This window comes from Heptranchias perlo, chromosome 15, assembly GCF_035084215.1.
Source record: "Heptranchias perlo isolate sHepPer1 chromosome 15, sHepPer1.hap1, whole genome shotgun sequence".
NCBI classification, from domain to species: domain Eukaryota; kingdom Metazoa; phylum Chordata; class Chondrichthyes; order Hexanchiformes; family Hexanchidae; genus Heptranchias; species Heptranchias perlo.
In genome coordinates, this window is record NC_090339.1 from 45,880,735 (window position 1) to 45,905,502 (window position 24,768).

General features: G+C 41.2%; 1 protein-coding gene across 2 annotated transcripts in view; it reads right to left on the bottom strand.

The window, feature by feature from the left end:
• The window catches only part of LOC137333055 (zinc finger MYM-type protein 3-like), a 91,161-nt gene that overhangs the window by 12,006 nt on the left and 54,387 nt on the right, over positions 1-24,768 (bottom strand). For both annotated transcript variants that reach the window (XM_067997149.1, XM_067997150.1), the window contains exons 13-20: positions 22,108-22,273; positions 15,984-16,054; positions 13,540-13,714; positions 11,953-12,068; positions 10,821-10,995; positions 9,808-9,954; positions 7,075-7,178; positions 6,165-6,333 (exon numbers count right to left, since the gene is read on the bottom strand). In XM_067997149.1, coding sequence (XP_067853250.1) covers positions 6,165-6,333; positions 7,075-7,178; positions 9,808-9,954; positions 10,821-10,995; positions 11,953-12,068; positions 13,540-13,714; positions 15,984-16,054; positions 22,108-22,273 — 1,123 coding nt within the window. The remainder of the gene's footprint in view (positions 1-6,164; positions 6,334-7,074; positions 7,179-9,807; positions 9,955-10,820; positions 10,996-11,952; positions 12,069-13,539; positions 13,715-15,983; positions 16,055-22,107; positions 22,274-24,768) is intronic.

Below are 24,768 nucleotides of genomic sequence, written 5' to 3' on the forward strand. Positions count from 1 at the left end.
TAGGAGTCAACTTGCATAAAAATAGTAGGTGCACAGGCAGCTTAACAGTGATTGGCACCATCGAATCTGAAACATCTTTGGTAGTTCCAAATTTGTAACAGTCAGCCATATAAAAATGGTAGCTAAAAGAGCAGGGCAGAGGCTGGGCACTCTGCAACAAGTAGCTCAGCTCCTGATCCCTCAAAGCCTCTCCACCATCTTCAAGGCTCAAGTCAGGATCCTGATAGAATCATGGAATGGTTACAGCAAAGAAAGAGGCCATTCGGCCCATCAAGCCTCTGCCAGCTCTTTGTAAGAGCAATCCAGCTAGTCCCAATCCCCTGCTCTTTCCCCGTAGCCCTGCAAATTTTTTTTACTTCAAGTATTTATCCAATTCCTTTTTGAAAGCCACGATTGAATCTGCTTCCACCACCCTTTCAGGCAGCAGATTCCGGATCATAACTTCTCACTGTGTAAAAATTTTTTCCCCATGTCGTCTTTGGTTCTTAGATTTGTGTCCTCTGGTTCTCAACCCTTCCGCCAATGGGAACAGTTTCTCTTTATTGACTTTATCTAAACCCTTCATGATTTTTAACACTTCGAGCAAATCTCCTCTTAACCTTCTCTGTTCTAAGGAGAACACCACCAGCTTCTCCTCTGAAGTCCCTCATCCCTGGAACCATTTCAGTAAGTTTTTTCTGCACCCTAGAAGGCAGTCACATCCTTCCTAAAGTGCAGTGCCCAGAATTGGACACAACAACATTGAAACATACAAGATTCTGAGGGGGCTTGACAGGGTAGATGCTGAGAGGTTGTTTCCTCTGGCTGGAGAATCTAGGACTTGAGGTCATAGTTTCAGGACAAGGAGTCTGCCATTTAAGACTGTGTGAGACCGGAACCCTGTGTGAGAAACTCTCTGGATACATCGAGGGCATCCTGAAACCCATCGTACAGGGAACCCCCAGCTTCTGTCGCGACACTACAGACTTCCTACAAAAACTCAGTACCCACGGACCAGTTGAACCAGGAACACTTCTCACCACGATGGACGTCTCGGCACTCTACACCAGTATCCCCCACGATGACGGCATCGCTGAGACAGCATCAATACTCAACACCAACAACAGCCAATCTCCGGACGCCATCCTACAACTCATCCGCTTCATCCTGGATCACAATGTCTTCACCTTCGATAACCAGTTCTTTACCCAAACACACGGAACAGCCATGGGGACCAAATTCGCACCCCAATACGCCAACATTTTCATGCACAAGTTCGAGCAGGACTTCTTCACTGCACAAGACCTCCAACCAACACTATACACCAGATACATCGACAACATTTTCTTTCTATGGACCCACGGCAAGGAATCACTAAAGAGACTACACGATAACATCAACAAGTTCCATCCCACCATCAAGCTCACCATGAACTACTCCTCAGAATCAGTTTCTTTCTTGGACACACGAATCTCCATCAAAGACGGGCACCTCAGCACCTCACTCTACCGCAAGCCCACGGACAACCTCACGATGCTCCACTTTTCCAGCTTCCACCCTAACCACGTCAAAGAGGCCATCCCCTATGGACAGGCCCTGCGAATATACAGGGTCTGCTCAGACGAGGAGGAACGCGATGGACACCTACAGACGCTGAAAGACGCCCTAGTAAGAACGGGACATGACGCTCGACTCATCGATCGACAGTTCCGACGGGCCACAGCAAAAAATCGCATAGACCTCCTCAGGAGACTAACATGGGACGCAACCAACAGAGTATCCTTTGTCGTCCAGTACTTCCCCGGAGCGGAGAAACTACGCCATGTTCTCCGCAGCCTTCAACATGTCATCAATGACGACGAACACCTCGCTATGGCCATCCCCACACCTCCACTACTCGCCTTTAAACAGCCACCCAACCTCAAACAGACCATCGTTCGCAGCAAATTACCTAGCTTTCAAGAGAACAGCGTCCACGACACCACACAACCCTGCCACGGTAACCTCTGCAAGACATGCCAGATCATCGACACAGATACCACCATCACACAAGAGGACACCACCCACCAGGTGCACGGTTCATACTCCTGTGACTCGGCCAACGTTGTCTACCTCATACGTTGCAGGAAAGGATGCCCCAGAGCATGGTACATTGGCGAGACCATGCAGACGCTGCGACAACGGATGAACGGACACCGCGCAACAATCGCCAAACAGGAGGGTTCCCTCCCAGTCGGGGAACACTTCAGCAGTCATGGACATTCAGCCACCGACCTTTGGGTAAGCATACTCCAAGGCGGCCTTCGAGACACACGACAACGCAAAATCGTCGAGCAGAAATTGATAGCCAAGTTCCGCACCCATGAGGACGGCCTCAACCGGGATCTTGGGTTCATGTCACGCTACACGTTACCCCACCAGCAAACAAATGTTATCTGTTTTTAATATAACAGGTCAGTTGCTGTCTTTTCTCTGTTTCTACCTCTCTACTCTTTTTTTTTGTTTGTTGTTTTTTTTTGGTGATTTGTATATTCTGAGACCTTGCAGGTAACACCTGTCTGTCTGCACACTGATTGCCTTGGCAACGGGCAGTTGAAAAAACTGTCTGTAATCACCAAGTATTGTTCTGTGAATTATAAATGCGATTTCATTGAGGATTTCATTTCGTTCACCTGAGGAAGGAGGAAGCCTCCGAAAGCTTGTGAATTTAAAATAAAATTGCTGGACTATAACTTGGTGTTGTAAAATTGTTTACAATTGTCAACCCCAGTCCATCACCGGCATCTCCACATCACATTTAAGACTGAGATGAAGAGGAATTTCTTCATTCAGAGGTTTGTGAATCTTTGGAATTCTCTACCTCAGAGGGCTGTGGATGCTGAGTCATTGAGTATATTCAAGGCTGAGATAGATAGATTTTTGGATTCTAGAGGAAGGGATATGGGGATCGGGCGGGAAAGTGGAGTTGAGGTCGAAGATGAGCCATGATCTTATTGAACGGTGGAGCAGGCTCAAGGGGCCGTATGGCCTACTCCTGCTCCTATTTCTTATGTTCTTATAATACTCCAGTTGTGGCCGATTCAGTGCTTTACAAAGGTTCAACATAACTTCCTTGCTTTTGTACGCTATGCATCTATTTATAAAGCCTAGGATCCCGTATGCTTGAACCGCTTTCTCAACCCGTCCTGCCATCTTCAAAGATTTTTGCAAATACCCCCAGGTCTCTCCATTTCTGCACTCTCTTTAGAATTGTACTATTTAGTTTATATTGCCTCTCCTCATTCTTCCTGCCAAAATGTATCACTTCGTACTTCTCTGCATTAAATTTCATCTGCCATGTGTCCTCTTGAAATCTATTACTATCTTCCTCTCTATTTAGTACACTTCCAAGTTTTGTGTCATCTGCAAATTTTGAAATTGTGCCCTGTATACCCAGATCAAAGTCATTAATATATATATAAAAAAGCAGTGGTCTTAGTACCGACCCCTGGGGAACACCATTGTACACCTCCCTAGAGTCCGAAAAACAAACGCTCACCACTACTCTGTTTCCTGTCACTTCGCCAATTTCATATCCATGCTGCCTTTTACTCCCTGGGCTTCAATTTTGCTGACAAGTTTATTATGTGGCACTTTATCAAACACCTTTTAAAAGTCCATATACACAACATCAACCACGTTGCCCTCATCAACCCCCTCTGTTACTGCATCAAAACACTATCAAGTTAGTTAAACACGATTTGCCTTTAACAAATCTGTGCTGGCTTTCCTTCATTAATTCACACTTGTCCAAGTGACTATTAATTTTGTCCCAAATTATCGTTTCTAAAAGCTTCCCCACCACCGAGGTTAAACTGACTGGCCTGTAGTTGCCGGGTTTATCCTTGCACTCTTGATGGAACATTCATCACTTGCTTAGATTGCTGCAGCCACAACAATTAAGGAGCTCAAGAGGATGCACTGCAACAACTCAAGTTTATTTCGACAATATCTCCCTCTCTTACGATCTCTACCACTGAGGATAAAGAGCAGCAATGTTGTGGGACAGTATCCTGTCTTGGACATACATCACCATTGCTCTATTATCATTGGGTCAATATCCTGGAAATCTCTACTCAACACCATTGTGGGAGCATCATCATCCTTATAAGGAATGCTGGGGCTCACCATGACCTTCTCAGTGAAACTAGGGATGGACAATAATGCAGCCTTGCCATCATCACCTACATTTGGAGAACATTTTTTTTTTTAAAACTGTGGCCAGGGAAAGCATTTCACAAATACTTCACCCATGTTTTTACCCTCCCCACTGCAAAATGCACTGAAAAGTAAGGTTGTGAGAAGTATTTCACTCAAGATATAACAAGTACCTGAAAATAAAAATTGTGATTACAAATCAATAAACTTCTATTCTTCAAAAATATTGCAGCAGCGTAAATGTTTTGTAGCTGTGTTGTTCTTTCCAATTTTCTCCTCTCCTCAGGGCAGGGACCAAGGCTGCCACAGGTAGCCTGCTGCTACCTCAAGTGACCAGTCTTAATATACAACACCAACTTGCATTTATATAGTGCCTTTAATGTAGTAAAACATCCCAAGGTGTTTCACAGATGTGTTTCAAACAAAATTTGACACCGAGCCACTTAAGGAAATATTAGGTCAGCTGGCCATAGGCTTTGTCAAAGAGATAGGTTTTAAGGAGCGTCTTAAAGGAGGAAAGAGTGGTAGAGAGGCGGAGAGGTTCAGGGAGGGAATTCCAGAGCTTAGGGTGTAGGCAGCTGAAGGCACGGCCGCCAATGGTGGAGCGATGAAAACCGGAGATGCGCAAGAAGCCAGAATTACAGGAGTGCAGAGATCTCAGAGGGTTGTAGGAGATTACAGAGATAGGGAGAGGCGACACCATGGAAGGAATTGAAAACAAAGATGAGAAGTTTAAAATCAAGGTGTTATATATGAACCTAGGCACAGAGTATCAACAAGCCGTTCAACTGTGTAAGACATCACAGCCACAAAGCTGAGCCTGATCGTTGTATACATTCTTTCCAGCAATCAGTTATGGCTGGTTGATTTTTTAAACGCTCACCCCAGGTTAACTGAACTTTTTCAAACAAAGTAATTGATAAAAAGTCTTCAAATTTTTTGTTGAATTTTTTTTTTTTTTAAAAACTTGTCAAGGCAATGGATGTTGGTCCACTCATTCTTGGCACCTAGCCGCAGCAATCACTCCCACGTCAAGTGTTAAGGTGGACACCCCAATCCTCGCCAATTATTCCCCACTGCAATAAGAACAGAAAATGCTCAGCACATCAGGCAGCATCTGTGGAGAGAGAAACAGTCAACTTTTCTGACAAAAAGCCATGGACCTGAAACATTAACTGTTTTTCTCCCCACGGATGCGGCCTCACCTTCTCAGCGTTTTCCAGCATTCTCTGTTCTTATTTCAGATTTCCAGCATCTGCAGTATTTTGCTTTTGTATTCCCTACTGTACCCATGACATTTTTCCATTTCCCACACAAGCTATGCTGTGGCAATCTAAGTGAGATTTCCAATTCAATGCCAACTACCTTCACATATGGGCCAGTTTTGCACTGTGGCCCACATTCACTTGGGAATGGGTCAAAATTACCCATAACCATTTCATATAAGACTCTTACAGTGCAGAGATAGAGGACATTTTCATCTCATCAGTCTGGGCAGGATTCAAAATGCCAATGTCTAAACCCACTACAGCAATTTTCAGTGTGTATAGCTATTTTTGAAATGTTTGTGCTATGCCAGTACTACACGTCCACCCACTGAGTTCATCATTTTAAATGAGTACCAAGATTATTTTTGGAGGCAGAAAGAGTGGACAATATTAAAATATGCAGAGGAGCTAGAGACGGCACAATGCACCAATACTTCAATGGTCCATACCATGGAATACACAGGCCTGTGATTCAACCATGCACCTAAAGGGATGTGGGCATGAATCCAGAATCAAGGAAAGAAAACCCTGTTGGCCCAGGGCTGCTTTCTTGCACCTTAATGGCTAACTCTCCAGTACAGTACTGGCAGAGTTGTAGGTGGAGGGTTTTAGCCAGTGGTCTTGCCCAAACTGACTACTAGAGATGAAGGGGGGGAAAAAAATAAAAAAAGGTACACAGCATCCCCATCAAAAGGAAATAAAACAAAAGCACACACTTACGTCCAAACCTGAGCTCTTCACTTTTACTGGTATCGCCACTGGCATATTTAGCCTGGACCCAGGACTTCCAGGCATTCACTCCATATGAATAATTTAATCCAGTACAGCACTGTTGGCTAGCAAGAGAATCACGTGAACAGCTTTCAGAAAGCATTAGCCGCTTCTGACCCTATAAGGGGAAAAACAAAACAAAAAATCAACAAACACCAAATCAAGTCTTTCTTTATGGCAAAGTAAAGAGATTTTGCCACCTGTCCCTGAAAACTTCTTTGACTGTCTTTGAATTGTCCCATTCAATTCAGAGACTCAAAACTCTCTAACAAATAAGTGGTTCCAATTTAACATATATCCCGTCCACACAAAAGCAATCACTCACACTGGGGTACAGTTTCACAAGTTTCTGCCCCCTTCAGTATCTCACCTAAGTGGCCTTTCTTGTGTGAAGCAAAGTAGAGTGTGTCATTGACCTATTCAATGGTGAAGGAAGTCAAGGTCAAGTTTGATTTTGTTCTCACTACTTTTACACACAACCACTTTCCAGTAGGGGCCAACACATCGAAATCAAGAGCAGCAACATTTGCCCATTTTCTCCCTCCCTGGCCCAGAACACAAACAATTGTAGCCTCACCACCAGCCCAACTAAGATCAGCTAATTCACCATAGACCAGGGATCAAAACTTCCCAGTTTCTGCTGCTCAGTTCTGTGTTAGCAGTGCAATTACCAACTGAGCACTGGTGGAAATGGGGCATTTTTTAAAAACTCATTTGATACTGATGGCAAGATTGCCTAGTTAAAGCTTAACTATTTTTTTTTAAATTGACCAAAATGCTGCAACTTGAACCCACTGACTGTTGTGGCAATCACATGGCTCTGTTGAACATACAAACTCTGGGGAAAAAAAAACTGTACCCTTCTAACAGCTCGTGGGATATCAGATTCTGGCTGTTCTTCATCTGTTGTCACAAGCCCACAGTCAAACAAGAAGTCAACACCCGAATTAAGTTCCAACGGAGCTGGAAAATAAAAGAAATTAAACACAATTTTAAAAAATATATATAAAATTCAATTTAAATTTCAAGAAATAGAAACAGAATATTTAGTTTTTACAGCAAAATTACAAAAAATAAAATTATCTGCTTTTATGGGTTCATTGGCCTCCTGATGGAAAGAATTACTGCAATATACTAAGAGCCATTTAATCAGGTCATCTCCGTGGAAACTAATTTTCACAATGAGCTGTTTGCATGCTAGTAGAATAGCCAAGATTGTTGAATTTGTATGCCTACAACTCAGCGATATACCCAGCCCAATGGGATTTCAGTCAACTGAAAGATTAAATGCTATGCTGGGAAGTTTGCAGTTAGGGAGGCAAGCAAATATTAGCTGCCGAGGCTCAACAGCAATTTTCTGTCTAAATTGGATTTAGCCACTTCATTGAACCAGTATATCTATGCTTAGGGGTTCAATAAGGGCAGCTCAACTGGATCGGCTATATCAACAATGTGGCTACAAGAGCAAGTCACTCTACAAATAAGTGGCTCATCTCCTGATGCATCCTAGCCTCTCCACCATCCATAAGGATCAAATCAAGAGTGTGATGGAACACTCAGCCACCCTCACCAGGATGGGTGCAGCTGCAACAGTACACAAGATCAACACCACCAACATGCTTGATCTGCACCCCTGCCAATGGTATCAATATCCACCTCCTCCACCACTGACGCAGTGAGGCTACAGTATGTATTATCTGTTGGATGCATCGCAGCAACTCACCATGGGTTACTTTGACAGCACATCTCAGCTCCACGACCAGAAAAAGAGCAAGAGCAGGAAGACCACAGGAACAACAACTTGCATTTATATAGCCCCTTTAACGTAATAAAACATTCCAAGGCGTTAGCAAACAAAATTTGACACCGAGCCACATAAGGAGATAGCAGGTTAAAGTTGGACCTAAAGCTTGGTCAAAGAGGTAGGTTTTAAAGAGCGTCTTAAAGAAGGAGAGGGAGGTAGAGACACAGAGGGGTTTAGGGTGTAGCCAGCTCAAGGCACGATCACCATTGGTGGATCGATTAAAATCGGGGATGCGCAAAAGGCAAGAATTGGAGGAGCACAGAGATCTCGGAGGGTTGTAGGGCTGGAGGAGGTTACAGAGATAGGGAGGGGCGATGGAGGGATTTGAAAACAACGATGAGAATTTTAAAATCGAGGCGTTGCCGAACCAGAAGCCAGTAGAGATCAGCAAACACCATCACCTCCAAGTTTCCCTCCAAACCTCATCATTCTGACTTGGATATATATGGCCATTCCTTCATTGTCACTGGGTCAAACTCCTGGAATTCCAATTGGGGGAGCATCACTAGCACAAAGACTACAGCAGCAGGCAGCCCACCACCTTCTCAGGGAAATTAGGGGTGGGTAACAAATGTGGCCTTGCCAGTGTTGCTCACATCTCAAGAATCCCTATAAAATGGATGTTCCAACTTATTCACACCCTACTTAAATGGCTTCTACTGTGCCAAATACATTTTTCACTGGTCTGCAATCTCTCCTCCAAGCAATATAAATATGGTTTAGTGCACAACTGTTGACCTTGTAAAAGCATTGGAAGTGAGGGGGGGGCATGCTTAACCTTGCCCCCTTCTTGTTCAGGGTCAAGACTACCTTAAGATTAACAACCTGAATCATAAGCATCAGGAGAAGTCAGCAGAACCATTCTTTTTGATTTGAAGACTACCCGTAACACTTTTATGGAAGACAAATCCTGCTCAGATCATAGGCCAACTTTTCTGCTCCCATTACCTACAATGATGAATAAATGCTATACATTACTACTGTATTTAGACTAGCAAGTAATTTCCAGTCCCTGTCAAATAATATTTTATAGTACATAAAAAGGGAGTAGGCTGCAGATATGCTCCCAGGACTCCAACTCTGCTCAACAGCCAATTGCTCAGAAATGTAGGACAGTCGAATCTACTGTGCCACCAAGCTCCAGTTACTTTAGTTTTATTTATAAACAAAAGTCCATTGAGATGATGCACTGAAGTGCTAATATATTATGCTACAAAATTGCACAGAAGGCTCATGACAACTTGCCCCACAGCGGTAACTGATCTCACCCAGGGAGGGAGGGGTCAAACACATGCGGGTCTTTAGCCGACCAGGCCCTACACTCTGGAATTCCCTCCGTAAACTTCTCTGCCTCTCTTTGGCCAAGCTTTGGGTCACTCCTTCTACTATATTCTCCTTTGGCTCAGCGTCTGTTTGTATCGGATTACACCTCTATAAGGCACCTTGGGGCATTTTTCGACATTATATAAATGCAAGCTGCTATTCATTTATTCCATGATGCTTGTTTTTTTTTGAAGGCTGGTTGCATTTTTAAAGTTACCAGTATCATTCAGCTACACATCTAACTAGAGTCAGGGATTAAGCATCATGTGTGTAGGACTGACTTTCAATGTCAGAGTAGCAATATTTTCAAATTTGCATTTTATACTTGCTTTGGAAAAAATACATAGTTTCAAGGTTTGCAATTTTAAAAAGTTAAAGCAGTTTGCAACATACTGCATTTCTCAATGTCATTGTTTAGTATAGCTTCAAAGCAGCGGGAATACACCAACAGTCACTAATGCTTACTTTTGGGGAAGTCCGCTTCCAAATCCTGTCCCGGTTCATCCAAGACATTAGCCATTTTAACTGCCATGGCCAATACATCATCTCTGGCAGGTCCAAATAAGTCACAGTCTTCCAGGAGGCCATCAGCACTCTGATTGCTAGCAAGATCTGTTTCAGACAAGGACGAAATAACTGGGTGTTATTACATATTAAAAAGGTAACTAACTTTAAAATGCCATGGGGAGGGGGGGGGGGGGGGGGGGAAGAATAGAAAAAAGATAATCAAAATACTGATCAACACACTTGGATAGTAAATATATATTTACTCAAAAAGGAAAACTGATGTATTAAGTGTCAGCTCGGCTCAGTTGTTAGCACATTCATCCCAGAGTCAGCAGGTTTGGGTTCAAGCTGCACTTCAGGAGTACATAATTCAGACAATTCAGTGCTGTATTAAGGAACTACTGCATTGCTGGAAGTACTATATTTACGATGAGATATTTAACTGAGGTGGAAGCTAAAGATCTCATGTAACGATTTAAAGAGAAGCAGTGACTTATCATCAGATGTCAATCCCAAATGCAAAGCCGAAAAGAAAAGTGAATAGAAAACAAAACTGGATATCATTTGCTATGTAATTATCCTTCCCTGCTGCTTTGCCTTACCAATTCTTTTCTCAATTAGAGCTATGATGAATAGCCATCATGCTGCACATAAAAGTCTATTAAACCATTAAGAGTCACAGACCAGTGCAGAGGTTTGACGAGCAGCAGGAGACTTCTAAATCTGATAAACAGGATACCTACACAAGGACAAGCTTTGGAATACGGTCTTTTAAAACCATAAGAAAAATTATGAAGACCAGGTTACAGAGCAGGTGTACATTATATCAGAAGTCACATTATATGAGAAAATATTCCACAGTAAGGTCAGTGTATTCAGGTTAATATTTTGAATATGTCTTCATAAAAGATCCATTCCTCATGAGAACAATGGTGAAGAAAAAAAATGAACAAAATAAATATGAAACTTGCCACAAAGATCTGATGACGCTTTCTCCATTTCCTCTGCCTCTGCTATCATCTCCGCCATGGCGAGTATATCAGCTTCAAATGGGTTTGAAGGGATTTTGACCTTCAGTTCCTCTATCGTCTCTACTATCTTATCAGCACTGTCTAAAGTGGTAGGAAGGAACATCGGAATAGGGACCTATTTTACAAACCACATGACAGCTTGTTACAAAGGTAAAAAATTTCATTTCAAGTCTCACTAACTAAACACAAACATTTCTGTATATGCTAGTAATTTGGAAATATTTGTTTTACCTTTATTTACTCTTGAAAGCTACAAAAGCCCTCCCCCAAATCTGAAAACTCACCCAGATTCCCACATCTGCCAACCTTATAATTCTCCTCTTTCTACAAACTGCAGCTATACCTCATGTCTCCCAATCCTCCTCTTCCAAAATAGTTAGATGTCATATCCTACTTTTCTCCAAAGTCCAGCTAGGTGGCATGTCCCCCTCAAAAATCCAGCTGCATGCTATGTCCCTCATTTAGATGAATCTAGTTAGGATTCATCTAAATCCCAACTAGACCTCAAACCACCCCAATCCTCCTTGAGAACCCAGCCAGAAACTAAGTCCACAATCCTCCCCCTCTTATCAAAACCCACATAAAGCAACTGCTCGAACCACTTCTCCTAAACCAAACCTAAATGGCATATCCTCTCACCTTCATCCAGAAATCATCTACTAATGAGTTTTACTGCAGTGCTTAACCTTTTGAGTATTGATTTAAAAAAAAAATAATTTTCAAAATATGAAGATTTCAATCATACAATATGACCTAGGAAGTGCCATCATCTACCACTAAAAAATTAAATAAATGTACACAACAGAACCAGAGATGATTTTGGAGCAACAAGCAATCCACCATAGGAGGTATCACAAGCAAGCCTGATCCTGATCTCACCCAACGTCCATATGTGTACACTTGCCAGCAAAGATCCCTGGATAGGGATCATGAGCAAGAACCCTGACTATTCGCTGCCCTTCTCCCCCACTCCCATCCTATTAACACTTATTGTCGAGTCTCTCCAAGTAAATTGCCACATTTGACTCAAAGATTCTTGCGAAGTATGAGCTACAAAAGCTATGAAACTTACCGGGATTGGCATAGATAAAGGCACTGGTGTGTTTTGACAATACATATGCAAAGGCACTGGTATGAAGACTGGCACAGGGATGGGTACCACAATCAGCTGTGGCTTCCATTCCTCCTCTGAAACAGAAAATTAAACAGATTTAAAAAGGGTTCAAGTGTTGCAATTTTATTGCTGATTTATAAAACCACTGATTTCTTAGAATTACTGGGAAATGTTTTAACTGCTTTTTAAAACCTGAAATCACAAGCTATTTTCTAATTGAAGCAATCCACAAGTAGTTAGACAAACAAAACTTTAAGCGCCACATACAATACAATCCTCGCCCCTCCCCCAAATCATTATAAACCCATTTCCCCAATATTCAGAGTGATGCCATTTTTGTTTTAAAAAACGGACAAATCACATGACAAACCAAGGCCCACCAATGCAGGATGTTACAGAGATCAGAAGGGACAAGGCTAAGAGATTTAAACATGAGGATCAGAATTGTAAATTAAAGCAGTTACGAATATAGCAAGGACAGGGGGATGGGTTAGCAGGACTTGGTTCAGGATAGGATATGGGCAGCAGAGTTTTGGATACGTTTATGGAGGATCGAGGATGGGGGGCTAGACAGGAGAGCATTGGAGACTTGAGTCTGGAGGTGACAAAGATACGCATGATAATTTCAGCAGCAGGCGGTGGGATGTTAAAAGGGGTAGAAGTAGGCACCCTTTTTAATGATGAGGATTTTGGGGTCGAAAGCTCAGCTTAGGGTTGAATAGAATGCAGAGGTTGCAAACAGTCTGGTTCAGCCTGAAACAATGACTGGGGAAGGGCATGGAATCGGTAGCAAGGGTATAGAGTTTGTGGCAGAGGTCAAAGATGATAGCTTTGGTCTTCCTAATGTTTAGTTGGAGAAAATTGCAGATCTTCCAAGACCAGATGTTGGACAAGCAGTCGACCAACAGAGAGGCAGTGGAAGGTTCAAAACCGATGGTAGAGAGGTCTTTGTACATGTGCAAGCTGACCCCACGTCTTCAGATGACGTTGCCAAGGGGGCAGCATTTGGATGAAGAAGAGGAGGTGGCTCAGGAGATATCCCTGGGGGATGCCAGAAGTGACAGTACAGGGGCAGGAAGAGAAGCCATTCCTGGAGCTGTTCTAGCTGCAATTGGATAGGTTACAGAGGAACCAAGCAAGGACAGTCCTACTGAGCTGGATTGTGGCAGGGAGGCACTGGAGGAGGAGGAGGAGGGTGTGGTGAACCATGTAGAAGGCTGCAGAGAGATCAAAGAGGGATAATGTACCTCAGTCATGGTGGGTGTCATGTGTGACTTTGGTTATGGCCATTTCAGTGCTCACATTATGAGCAATTAAAGTGTTGATTAAAGGCTTTCAGTTTCTCTGCAGCCCTTTAAATAAATTCAACAAATAAAAGCAGGAGCTGCAGTGGTTTGATGAGCATCTTAAAAATAAAGAGGGATTAATTTTTCAGAATCAACGCAGGGTCACACCCAAAAGTTTAATTCATCTTTCTCTTTCGAAAAAACAATCGGCTGCATATTTCTAGCATTAATGGATTTTCTCTTCGTCTCAATCCTTTACCTGTTTGACATCCTTTGGACTTCATTTCAGGTTTACAAGAGATGCCCTTATTCTGAGTCAGGGGTTTACACAGTACAGCCTTATTCTTCAGTGTCACAGGAGGTGGAGATGGCGGCGAAGGTGGTGGCGGTGGCGGAGGTGGTGGTTGTTTTGATGACCGAGTCTGTACAGATGCCTAATAAGGAACATTTTAAAATTAGAAATATACAGGACAGTTAGCTCATTACTGGAAGAAAGAATTTTGAACAAACTATTTTACCCCAAGAGGATTAACATATCACGCGTGATACTGCATCATACAGAGAAGGAAGTTTCTGGGTTAAATTCCTGGTCTGTGCTGAGTCAACCAGGGTGGTGACGGGGGCACAACAAGAGGTCTCCCTGACCCCACACAAATCACAGCCACGGTTCTGTTCCGAATTATTATATAGTGATACTTGCTCAAATGTACCTGTGGGGTTATCGGAATAGACAATGGAATCAGGTTGAGCTGTGCTGTCCCCCTCACATCCACTGCCCAAGCTCGTATGTGAAGAACGGTCACTGGGTGAGGTAACAGAGAGCTGCTCGCAATCACAAAACTGAACCCCAGAATGGGTTAGTAGGGACAAAATGGGGGAAAACAGGGAAAAAAATACATTGATAAAGACAAAATTTGCCAGTCTCCAAAGAATATATGGAATGTCACTGGAAGTTATATGAACAAAACCACAAGACAATGACTGAAACCAACACTCAACATTCTGAATCCCACTCTAGAATTCTTCCAAACTTTTAACACAAAATTAGATTTTATGCTTCTTTGAACATAACAATCCATTTCAAATCTCTGCAATAAGCAACCTGCTATATCTCGTTTGCTGTCCAGCCCACCCCCCACACAAAGTACTGCTCCTCTTTACTGGGCTGAACATCAATGATTATTTTACAGTCGATCATGGTCTGTAGAAAGTAGCCCAATTGCATTATTGGGGAATGCACCTATTTTATCTATAACCACCCTACAGTTGTATGGGTGAAATGTGCTAAGAGGTGCCTGGGCTTCGCCCTTTTCTGATTTAATCTCTTTAATGGAAAGGACCCCAAACTCTATCAAAATTCAGCTGCAATCCTTTCCACAAGACCAGTAAACAATGACCCCATTCGACACAGCAGACAGAAGAGGACTAGAAACCCCCTCCCCCATCTGATATCACTCCAGCTCTTCGCCTCCACAAGAGGCCATCAAAACAAATGTTTAGAGTTCTATCAAGGAATATAATTTAAAAAAGGACTCAAAATGTAAATCTCAAACAACTCCAGGCGAGGAAGGAACTCTGTGGTTAAGTACCTGTGAATATTTGTATTTACTCACAGAATTACCTTCCATTCAAAATAATATTTCTGGATATAAATAAAACTAAGTAGTACACTAAGACTAATATTTTCAGTTCATTGTAATCTTCCCCTTCCCAGGGTAGTGCATATGTGCAAGAGACTCCCAATAAAAGCAGTTAATGCTTTACAAACTGAAATACAAACAAAATATGCTTAAATACACAGTTCTGATTAAGAGTCAAATCTGAAACTTTACCTATTTTTCTCTTTCAGATGTTGAATGGCCTGCTGTACGTTTCCAGCATTTTTATGTTTTTATTTCAGATATTCAGCATTCACACTGCTTTTTACCAATGCTTTGCTGATTAACTCCTTAATAAATAAAAGTTATATAAAATAAATGGTTAATAATTGGTTTGAAGGTAGGATAAGCACAAAGATAAATCAAATGCTCCATGGAACAGAGTGGTTCTTGCCGTGCTGGGACTGTGGAGGGCAGCTGACTACTTTTGAACGAGTAATACAAATACAAGGTAGAAACTGTGGAGTTTTGTTCAACTATCATTGGAGACCATACGATATTTTGCAGAACTTTCCCTCTTATGATTACATTGGTGGCATGGAATCCATCACAGGACAGATTGTACACGGTCTGTGGAGGAAGTGAGCTTGATAAGCCAAATAGCCTTTTCTTGTTCAATGCTTTCTTACATTTGTTTGTATCCAATATGTTTATGTAGCCGTTACACAAAACCAGAAACAAAAGTTCACATTCTGCAGAGTAACACAAAGCAAAAACAAAAATGAAGGATTAAGACTTAGGTGATTTAAAATTATAAAATTGCGATTTCCTGACCATTGATAACATGCTCAATATGCCTGGGAGTGTACAGAGTGCATCCAAATTTCCATGGCAACTTTTCTCTAATTCTGGAACAATTTTTAAGTTCGGAATGGACCATGGATGCACTTACCTCAGACATTCAGAGTTCAATCTCTTAACTGTTCAGCTAGCATGGGAGGAAGCACACTGAATGTGGAGTTAAAATGGTAATAAAAAAAACACACTTCAATCCACTCCTGTGGTAGGTGGAAGATCATTCAAAACAAAAAAAAACTTTACTTACTTCAAATTTCGTGGGAGAGGGAGTCGGAGAGGGAGTCGGAGACGTCGCATTCTTAGACTCCTGCGCCTCATCTGCAAACAAAAGACACAGATTGTTTGAAACAAACTGAGCCGATGTTTGTGACTGTGCACGTTTGAGAGTGTGCACATTTGTGGGTGTGCATGTTTACAAAACCTCAGTAAGTTGTTATTTTTTTTCAAAAATCATCCACATAATAATGTGGAAGTCATTTGAGGTCACTACTGCACATCTCTGTACTTGCACTAGTCTGCGCGAGTCGTGCAACATGTGCACGGCGTACTACCAACCATAGTTTCTGGGACAAAACACAAATATACTAATTATTTCTCATTTTAGAAATATATTTATATATGTGCAATACATTTTATTAGCATAACTAAATGAAATGGTCAAAAATATTTTCAAAATGTTGGTAGCTGTATGAACAGGCTCAAGAGGACTGTGGGTGCACATACTGACATCTGGGATTTGGATTTGAATTTGAATTTGGGTTAAACCAATGAGACTAAAAGGTCATGTCTCTGTGCCACCTGTAACAAGTTAAGTAAAATGAGTTTGGTGCAGTTCAACCAAGTACCTACCAAACATGAGCCCACTGCATAAAACTATAATTCAACCCCAGTTAGCTGTAAACTGAGATTTAATTGGGGCAAAGTGGAATGAGATTTAAACTGGATCTAGGTATTGCTATACCTACTCAGTACAGACATTGCATGCAAAAACCATTCTTCACCTGATCAACACAACAAGAATTTTAATTTTATCACTTACACAGACTGAAAAACATAAAATCAATAAAAACACATTTAACTAAAATATATATCCATTTCAAACTTATGCACAGCTAAAAGTCATCAAAATCAATGGGGTGGGTGTTCATTGTTCTAAAGAGATGACATTTTGGAGATGGGGCAATACATTGCAGTGTCAAAGTCATTCTGCAGGAACACTTTAAAGATACATGAATTCTACTGAACTGCTCCCAGTTATAAAAGGGAGGCATCTGTAAACTTGTCAGTGTATCAGTTACCTCTTGTTGCGCTGAGTCAGTGGCCTGGATGTATGGCTGTAAACCTTTTGCCAAGTCCAAAATTAGACCGGGGGTGTCTAACAGTGGGATGGTAGGGGTTTGCTTTACTGATGACAATTCACCAAAAACTGGAAAAAAAACTGGCTCCAATTGATGAGGCATAGAAGTAAGTGAAAAAGCTCTTGTATGCCTAGTTGATATCATAGAAATTGATGGACAACCCACTCAAAAAAACACTGTGGATAGTAATGTATTCATTTGTCCTATTTTTAAAAAGTGACCCTATATAAAGTGCTGTTAACTGTTGTTGCACTGGCAATCAACGTAATTTAAAGGTTTTTCCAAACTATCCTCTTTACACAACACTTGTATGCCGTACACATCTCAAAGGATGATCCTCAAACACTTATGCTGGTTCCCGACTCCCAATATTATATGCAGACCTCCTGACCGTAATGCTCCAAAGCAAGGCAATGAAGGAGAGCAGCCGAGAGCTTTGCCTGCAACATCAGGCCATTAGCAGCTGGCACGAATGAAACATGATCCGTCATTGATAAATCAGGAGATGTGCAAGGTATGGCGGGCAGGAGAAACATCCTTTCATATCTCCATATTTGTCTTGTTATAGAAACATAACATTGCATGCTATACCCTAGCCCTCTCCTCCAAATAGTATTGCAATTTTTTTTTGTTCCTCAGGGTGCCAGTACTTGCAGAATGGTACGTGTATTCTTTTCCCCCCATTTTGTCCAACTAGCGTCAGCACTTCAGTCATGGACCGTGCAAGACAAATGCTATAAAGATCTTACATTGCTATACAGTTCCCCACTGCAATATTTATTTTGCTCATTAATAGTACATTGGTTAGAGTGTGCTGCAAGGCAAGAATACCTCAAGAGGTTCAGATGCTATCCTAAACCATGAAAGTAAAGCTCTAGGCAATTGTCAGCTAAACCCAAATAAATAGTATCCTTTATCCATACTCCAACCCTGTATTGCTCATATCAACATGTACAAATGGAGTTCATGGGGGTGTCCTGACACCAGTGTGTCATGCGACTGACAAAATTTGCTTCCACGAGCAAGCCATGAAATTTAAACTAAAGTGATGTGTTTTATTTTACTACCCATTACAGGAAAATAGCATTCATGCATTTAAATAATATTCAAGTCACTTGCAGTAGGGAGATGCTAAATATCCACTAGTCATGCTGGCATTAATGATAGTCATTCGTTCGTTGTCCAGTCAACCCAAGATGGAGATACTTAGTCACATCTCAGTCTTGACTGCAACATAGCCTTTCAAGATTTTAATTGTGAATGAATAGGACGCAGAATTGGCTTCTGTCCTCAAATACAGATTCTGTAAATAGTGCCATTTACAGCGTGTTCGTTTTAGTACCAGTATGAACTAAGCAGCACAGATTACAAGATATCTCTTCGCTACAACCAAATTGTCGACTGGGCCCTAAATACAGCAGAGTTATACAAATTTAGGGTCCAAGATCATTACAGAGCATTTCCTAGGAGCAAGCAGTCCATTGGACATAACCCTCCATAGGGAAACTGAATGCCTTTGAATTGCCACATAATCTTAAACATTACAATGGCGAATATCTATACACTTACTGGTATTTCTCCAACTAACACATCTGCATTAACACGTTAAGTTTCTTTAAAGGAGCAAAAAGACTGAATTTTATAACAAAAACTGATATCATCTTTTTGCCATTGCCGAAGTATTTTATTTCACACTCTTCACCAATTGATCGTAATCCATAAATGTATCTGGATTTGGAGAACCTACCATAGATTTGTCACAACATTTATTTAATATTTTGGTATTAACACACTAGGAGAGAAGGAAGAGTAAAAAGAAAATTGCACTTAAGCCAATACACTTCACTGTTGTGCAGTACATTCCTTGTTTGTTACTCCAAATGCATCATCTCAAATTGTTCTCATGACTACCACCAGTGTCATGCCTGTAACCATCAGTATGTCACCCTAGAGTTTTACAGCTCAAAATGTTCTCTCCAGACACCACCCAACTTTGGAAGGATAAACTCTAAGATTGCACTGGTTATTTTTCACAACTCAAGTGGGCATTATACAAAAATTTCACATACGACACTTCACTGAAATCCTAGTTAACAACACTGCAACATGCACAAAGTCCAAATAATCCTGTTTTCTGGATTCATACTGTATTGTTCTGCAGGACGGATATCAGAATCAGTCTTATTTTAATGTCATTTCAGACCTACTTTTTAAACAGTTATTAACATTCATTTGTTTTCAATGTTGGGTTGCAGCTCTCATTTGCATTGTGATTTCAGACAAAGTGGCTATCTGAACCCCTGGAGCAAATGGCAGCTTTCTCACTCATCTCTAACCATCCATAATTATGTATATTATGTGAATACAATAAAAGCAGATAATGCTGAATTATACAGCACGTCCATTAGCATTTGTAAACAGAAAAGAGGTTAACATTTTGTGGACCGTTGGTTAGAAATGTTCTCATGGAGGGTTCACAGCTCAAACATCAATTTATCTTTTCACTTTACAGACACTGACAGACCAACTGTATTTCCAGCATTTGCAATTTTTTCTTCATTTCTAGACACACAGCATTACAAAATATTTATTCGTCATTCTCGCAACTGCAGAGACAAACAATAAGAGGCAAAGTCCTTAGGAATTTTCTCGGAAAACATACAATGTGGTACGGTACCAGCCGTAAGTCTCTATTCTTCGCAATCTGAGCCAGGATAGAAATGCGGGTACCAGATATAGGTTTCCAGTTTTAGGACAAGGGGAAAGAAGGCTGAAAAACAGCCATCATTCCATATATGTTGCAGCACAATCTAGAAAGTCTGCCGGAAATGCTCATCTGAGATGACTGACAGTGGAAGCCAGGCAAGGGTTTATTATTGCCCCACCAACAATCAGAACATCTTGCCGATGCTCACATGTGTTAATGGAGGGTCGTTGCCATCTGTGGAACCATACTCCAGCATGAGCCATCATCTTCAGCAAAGAAAGAGTACGCAAGGAAGACAGGACAAAAATGTGAAAATCATTTATAAGTGTTAAAAAGTCACTAAACTAAATCGCCCAATTTTTGTTTTAAATATTCACATTGAGATCTGATCACGGGAAGTCCCCCAGAAAAGAAGCTACTTACTTTAAAACTGCATGCCTTTTCAAAAGCTCTCTACTTGTACTAATGCTATGACTTTTCTGTCATGATTAGGGAGCTGAATCAGCAATTGTGAACACACTTAATGGTAAGTTCCAATCATAAAAAGATTTTAGAGTCCTACTTCTAAAGTGTGAACGTTAAAACCGAAGGTCCTGAAATTACGATGTGGCATAACAACTAACAACGCAAATGCACAAAATATTTCTCTCCACTATTTTAGCGGAGGGATTAACCTGTTTAAAATAAATGGGTTAACGCCTCTGCTAAGAGAGAGGGGAATTTAAGATAAACACACTTGTACGTTAGTATCTCACTGCAATTTCACCGTACAAGTGTACTGAGAGACTACGTTAAGTACACTTCACACGGAAAGTGACAGTTTGGCTCAGTGGTAGCATTCTCACCTCAGTGAAAAGATCATTAGTTCAAACCCCACTTCAAGATTTCAGCACATAATCAAGGCCAATACTCCAGTGAAGGAATGCAGCATTGTTGGAGGTGCTGTGCTTTGGATGAAACGTTAAACAGAGGTCCTGTCTGCCTGTTCAGGTACATGTATAAGAGCCCATGGCACTATTTGAAGAAGAGCAGGTGAATTCTCCAGACGTCCTGGCCAACATTTATCCACCAGCAGGCACCGACAAAAACAGATTAACTGGTCATTTATCTCATTGCTCTTTGTGGGACCTTGCTATGGACAAATTGGTTGTTGCTCATCTACAAAATAACAACTACATTTCAAAAAGTAATTCCTTGGCTATGAAGTGATTTCGGACATCCTGAGGACGTGACATGTCCTGTATAAATACAAGTTCTTTCTTTCACACTGTGGTCAGCGGGCCAAGGAGATTCACATTACTGAGGTTAGAAGTTAGCATCCAAGTGCAGAATACTAACAAAGTTGATTTTTAAAAGGATTGCAAGATGACAACAATTTAAGCCATGGTGACAGTAGCCTCAGCATTTGTGCTTTGGAGTCAGTTGTTGCACTGTCATTCTAAGCTGTATCGTTGTGGGATGGGCCAAGAAAAGGTCCGATATTCCTCAGAAGAAATGGGGGAGTGTCATCACTGAATCACTCAAGCACCTCTCAGCAGTCGCAATGATAGTTCTAGTCAGTCCCCTCTCTCTACTCTCCATTAATAAATGAAAGACTTCCCAACTAAGTAACGGAAAAAGGCCATCTTTTAAAAAAAAAAGTTAAGGACAGAGAAAATGTAATTTCTTACAAGTGGATGCGCAAACAGCAAACATGGATTTTCTGGGGGGAAAAAATTAAAATTACTTCTTGTGAGCAAGTGATGATCATGCTACCCCTTCCCCAGAATAAGAAGAAATTGCAATGGTGAGCAAATATGTGGGAGAGTGTAATTATAAAGGCAATAATCTGAGCGGTTCAGATTATAACAGCAAAAGCAAAGCTGCAGCAGTTTGAGTATTTATCTCAGAGGAAAGTTGAATTATGGGCTGTAAACATTCCTGCATTTGCCTCTTCTTCAAAATATATATTGCCAAGTTTATCACATAATTTTATTCCATTTAGGGTCTGCTTTCAACCAGTACCCAATAGTGAGAACACTGGGCAGCAATGCTCAAAGTGAATGAAGGATTACCTATAATGACACGATTACTGCAAGTTTACAGAGATGCACAGATAACAGCTGATATAGCAAAGATTAGAACTCGCAAACATCAGCTAAGAATAGTCAAGTTGTCATGTCCCAATGGTTGCTGTGAAATGGCTAACAGATCAACATCTATTAATTCTGTAGTTAGCAAAGCACCATTTGGTACTGCGGTGTAATTTGCTCTACTAGTTTATCACGTCCACTGCCTACAACATGCGGCTTTCTCTCCCCACTTACTGTTGAGCAGACTTTCGGGTCCCTTCTGCGTCGCTAGATTGGGCTGGTTTTGCTGACTGTAGAAGCGCAAGAGGCACTGCTGGTTGCAGAAGTGTTTAATTTCCCCGCGCCAGTGTACCGTTTCCAGAAGCTTGCCCTGACGTTTGCAGGCATGGCATCTGGCTACCTGAAGGACACAGTGAACAATTAGGAAGCAGTCACCTTCCCTGCACAAGGCAGGTCACAACTGTTAACACAAAGCATGGAACGAGTAAAAGGCCATTCAGTCCATCAAGCCTGCTCCTTCCACAGACCGTGTACAACCTGCCCTATCATGGGCTCTACCACGTTCATTTAATGACCTGAGGGAAAGTTCTGCAAAATTTCTCCCACCCCCAACAAGGTTGAACATGCCTCCACAATATCTATCCACAGTCACTCAAACCTGGCCAGTTGCTCTCCGCAGATGACATTTCCATGGTCCCAGCAGCACAGGAACCATCGTGTTCCATGGAGCATTTGATGATCTGTCTGTACCTATCTATAATCTTAAATCGCATTCCTAGCCAGATACTTATCCAGCCTTTTTTTTTGATGGAGTTAATCGACACCATTAACTGCTTTTGCCAGGAATCTGTTCCACAGATCCATTACTCTGTGAGGAAGGGGGAAAAAGGTAAGATTTGTTGCCAAGTCTGAATGACAAGATAGTGAAATTCAATGTCCTAAATACAACAATATCAGATGTAAGAAAATATCCGTGCCTCTGTTTAAGGCTAGCTGCATAATCCAGGTTTCACAATACGCCTGTGGAGAAACAGCGGAAGATAGATTTTTTAAAACCGCCACGGCATATAACATGACAAAAGAACAGATTTTCTTTGGCTATGGCATAATTAGTATGTTTTTCAAATTTTTCTTCCTCTTCTTGACAACATTAAAGGGTTTTGAAATATATATACACTACATCATGGTCCACCACATAGTGCAATAAACATCTTTCGAAGTTGACCATTACCTACTCACAAGTTTGTCCTTTGAGTTCTTCAGTCAAGCAGAGGCTCCCAGAGCTATCTTCACTGAAACACTGGCATTAGCAGTGGCCTCAAAGGAACTCACCTGCTCAACCATGTAATCAAATAATTTTGCAGCACAGGAAGCCAAGCGGTCCTACGTTCATGTGCCAGTTCTCTGAAAGAGTTATGTACTTAGTTCTATTTCCCTGCCCTCACCTCGTACCTTTTAAATGTTTTCTTTTTCACTTATTTATCCACTTGTTTTCTTTTAAAAGTAATCCACATCTTAACCATGTGTTTAAAAAAAGTCCTAACCTTTGCCTTTATTGCTTTTTTTGTGATCTTAAATGTGTGCACCCCCCCCCCCCCACCCAAGTTATCATGTCACCAATCAAAATAGTTTTTCCTTCCTTACCTTATAAAAACCCCTCAATTCTGTGCACCTTTATCACATCTCCTATTTCTTTAATCTCTCCTCATCACTGAAGTCTCCTATCCTGGGCATCATCATAGTGAATCGTTTCTGTATCCCCTCCAGGGATTTGGCATCCTTCAAGTAGAGCACCCAAAACTGGACAATATTCTAATTCCAGCTTAACCAATGATTTGTGTAAATTTATACTATATGCCCCCACTTACAAAACCTAGGATCTTGCATGATTTTTTTTAAAAAAAGCTCAAATCAACTTGTCTTCCTACTTATAAAGATTTGCATATCTGTATTCTTGCGTCTCTCTGCTCATGTACTCCTTTTAAAGTTTTACCATTTAATGTATATTTCCTCATTCTTTCTTGCAAAATACGTTATCTCACAATTCTCTGCAGTAGATTTCATCAGACATCTAACTATACCTTCCTGGAGTTCCCTAAACAAATTAACCAAGCGCTCTATTTTTGTGTTGTCTACAACTTCTGATATCGTGGGCCCTGTGCTCAAGTCCAGATCTCAATTATATACAAAAAATTATTTAAGATGCATATATTATAAGAACACTGATCTGTGGGAGACTCCGCTGTATACAAAAATACATTAGTAACTACTCTCTCTTTTCTGTCTTTTAATGTATTATCCGTGCTACCACATTTTCTTTAACACTGTGAATCTTAATTTTATGAACATATCCAGTCCTATTGCACAACTTCTATATCCAAGATGTTTGAAACACTGGTCAGAGCTGCTGTTTCCTCTCAGACTTCCCTCAGCATTCTAAGATGCAAGCCAGCAGGGTCCACTTCTTTTCGCACTTTTGAGTTCCATCAACTTTTTTTTTTTTAAAAAGTACAACTTCATTATCTCCATTTATCCAATCTAATTGCTCCAACTCCTCCATTTGTGTCCTTTCATTCCTACCATCACATTCTTCTGTAAAAATCAAGGCAAAGTATCTGCACCATTCCTCATCCGCCCTTTCTTTAACTATTCTTTTACTTGCGATAATAAAATCCTTTACTATGTGTTACTGGCCAGCCTTTCAATCTTGTTTACCAGTTATACTTTCTATACCCTGCTTGATTTTGTTTTCTATTTGTCATTTTAATTTCTCTATTCATCCAAGGAATTTCAGCTCTTGCTCACCCCCTTGACTACTTGTGGGATTACATCTAGATTGTACCCAATAACCTCCTGTTGGAGAATGTCCCCATTGTCTACTACCTGATCTTCCAA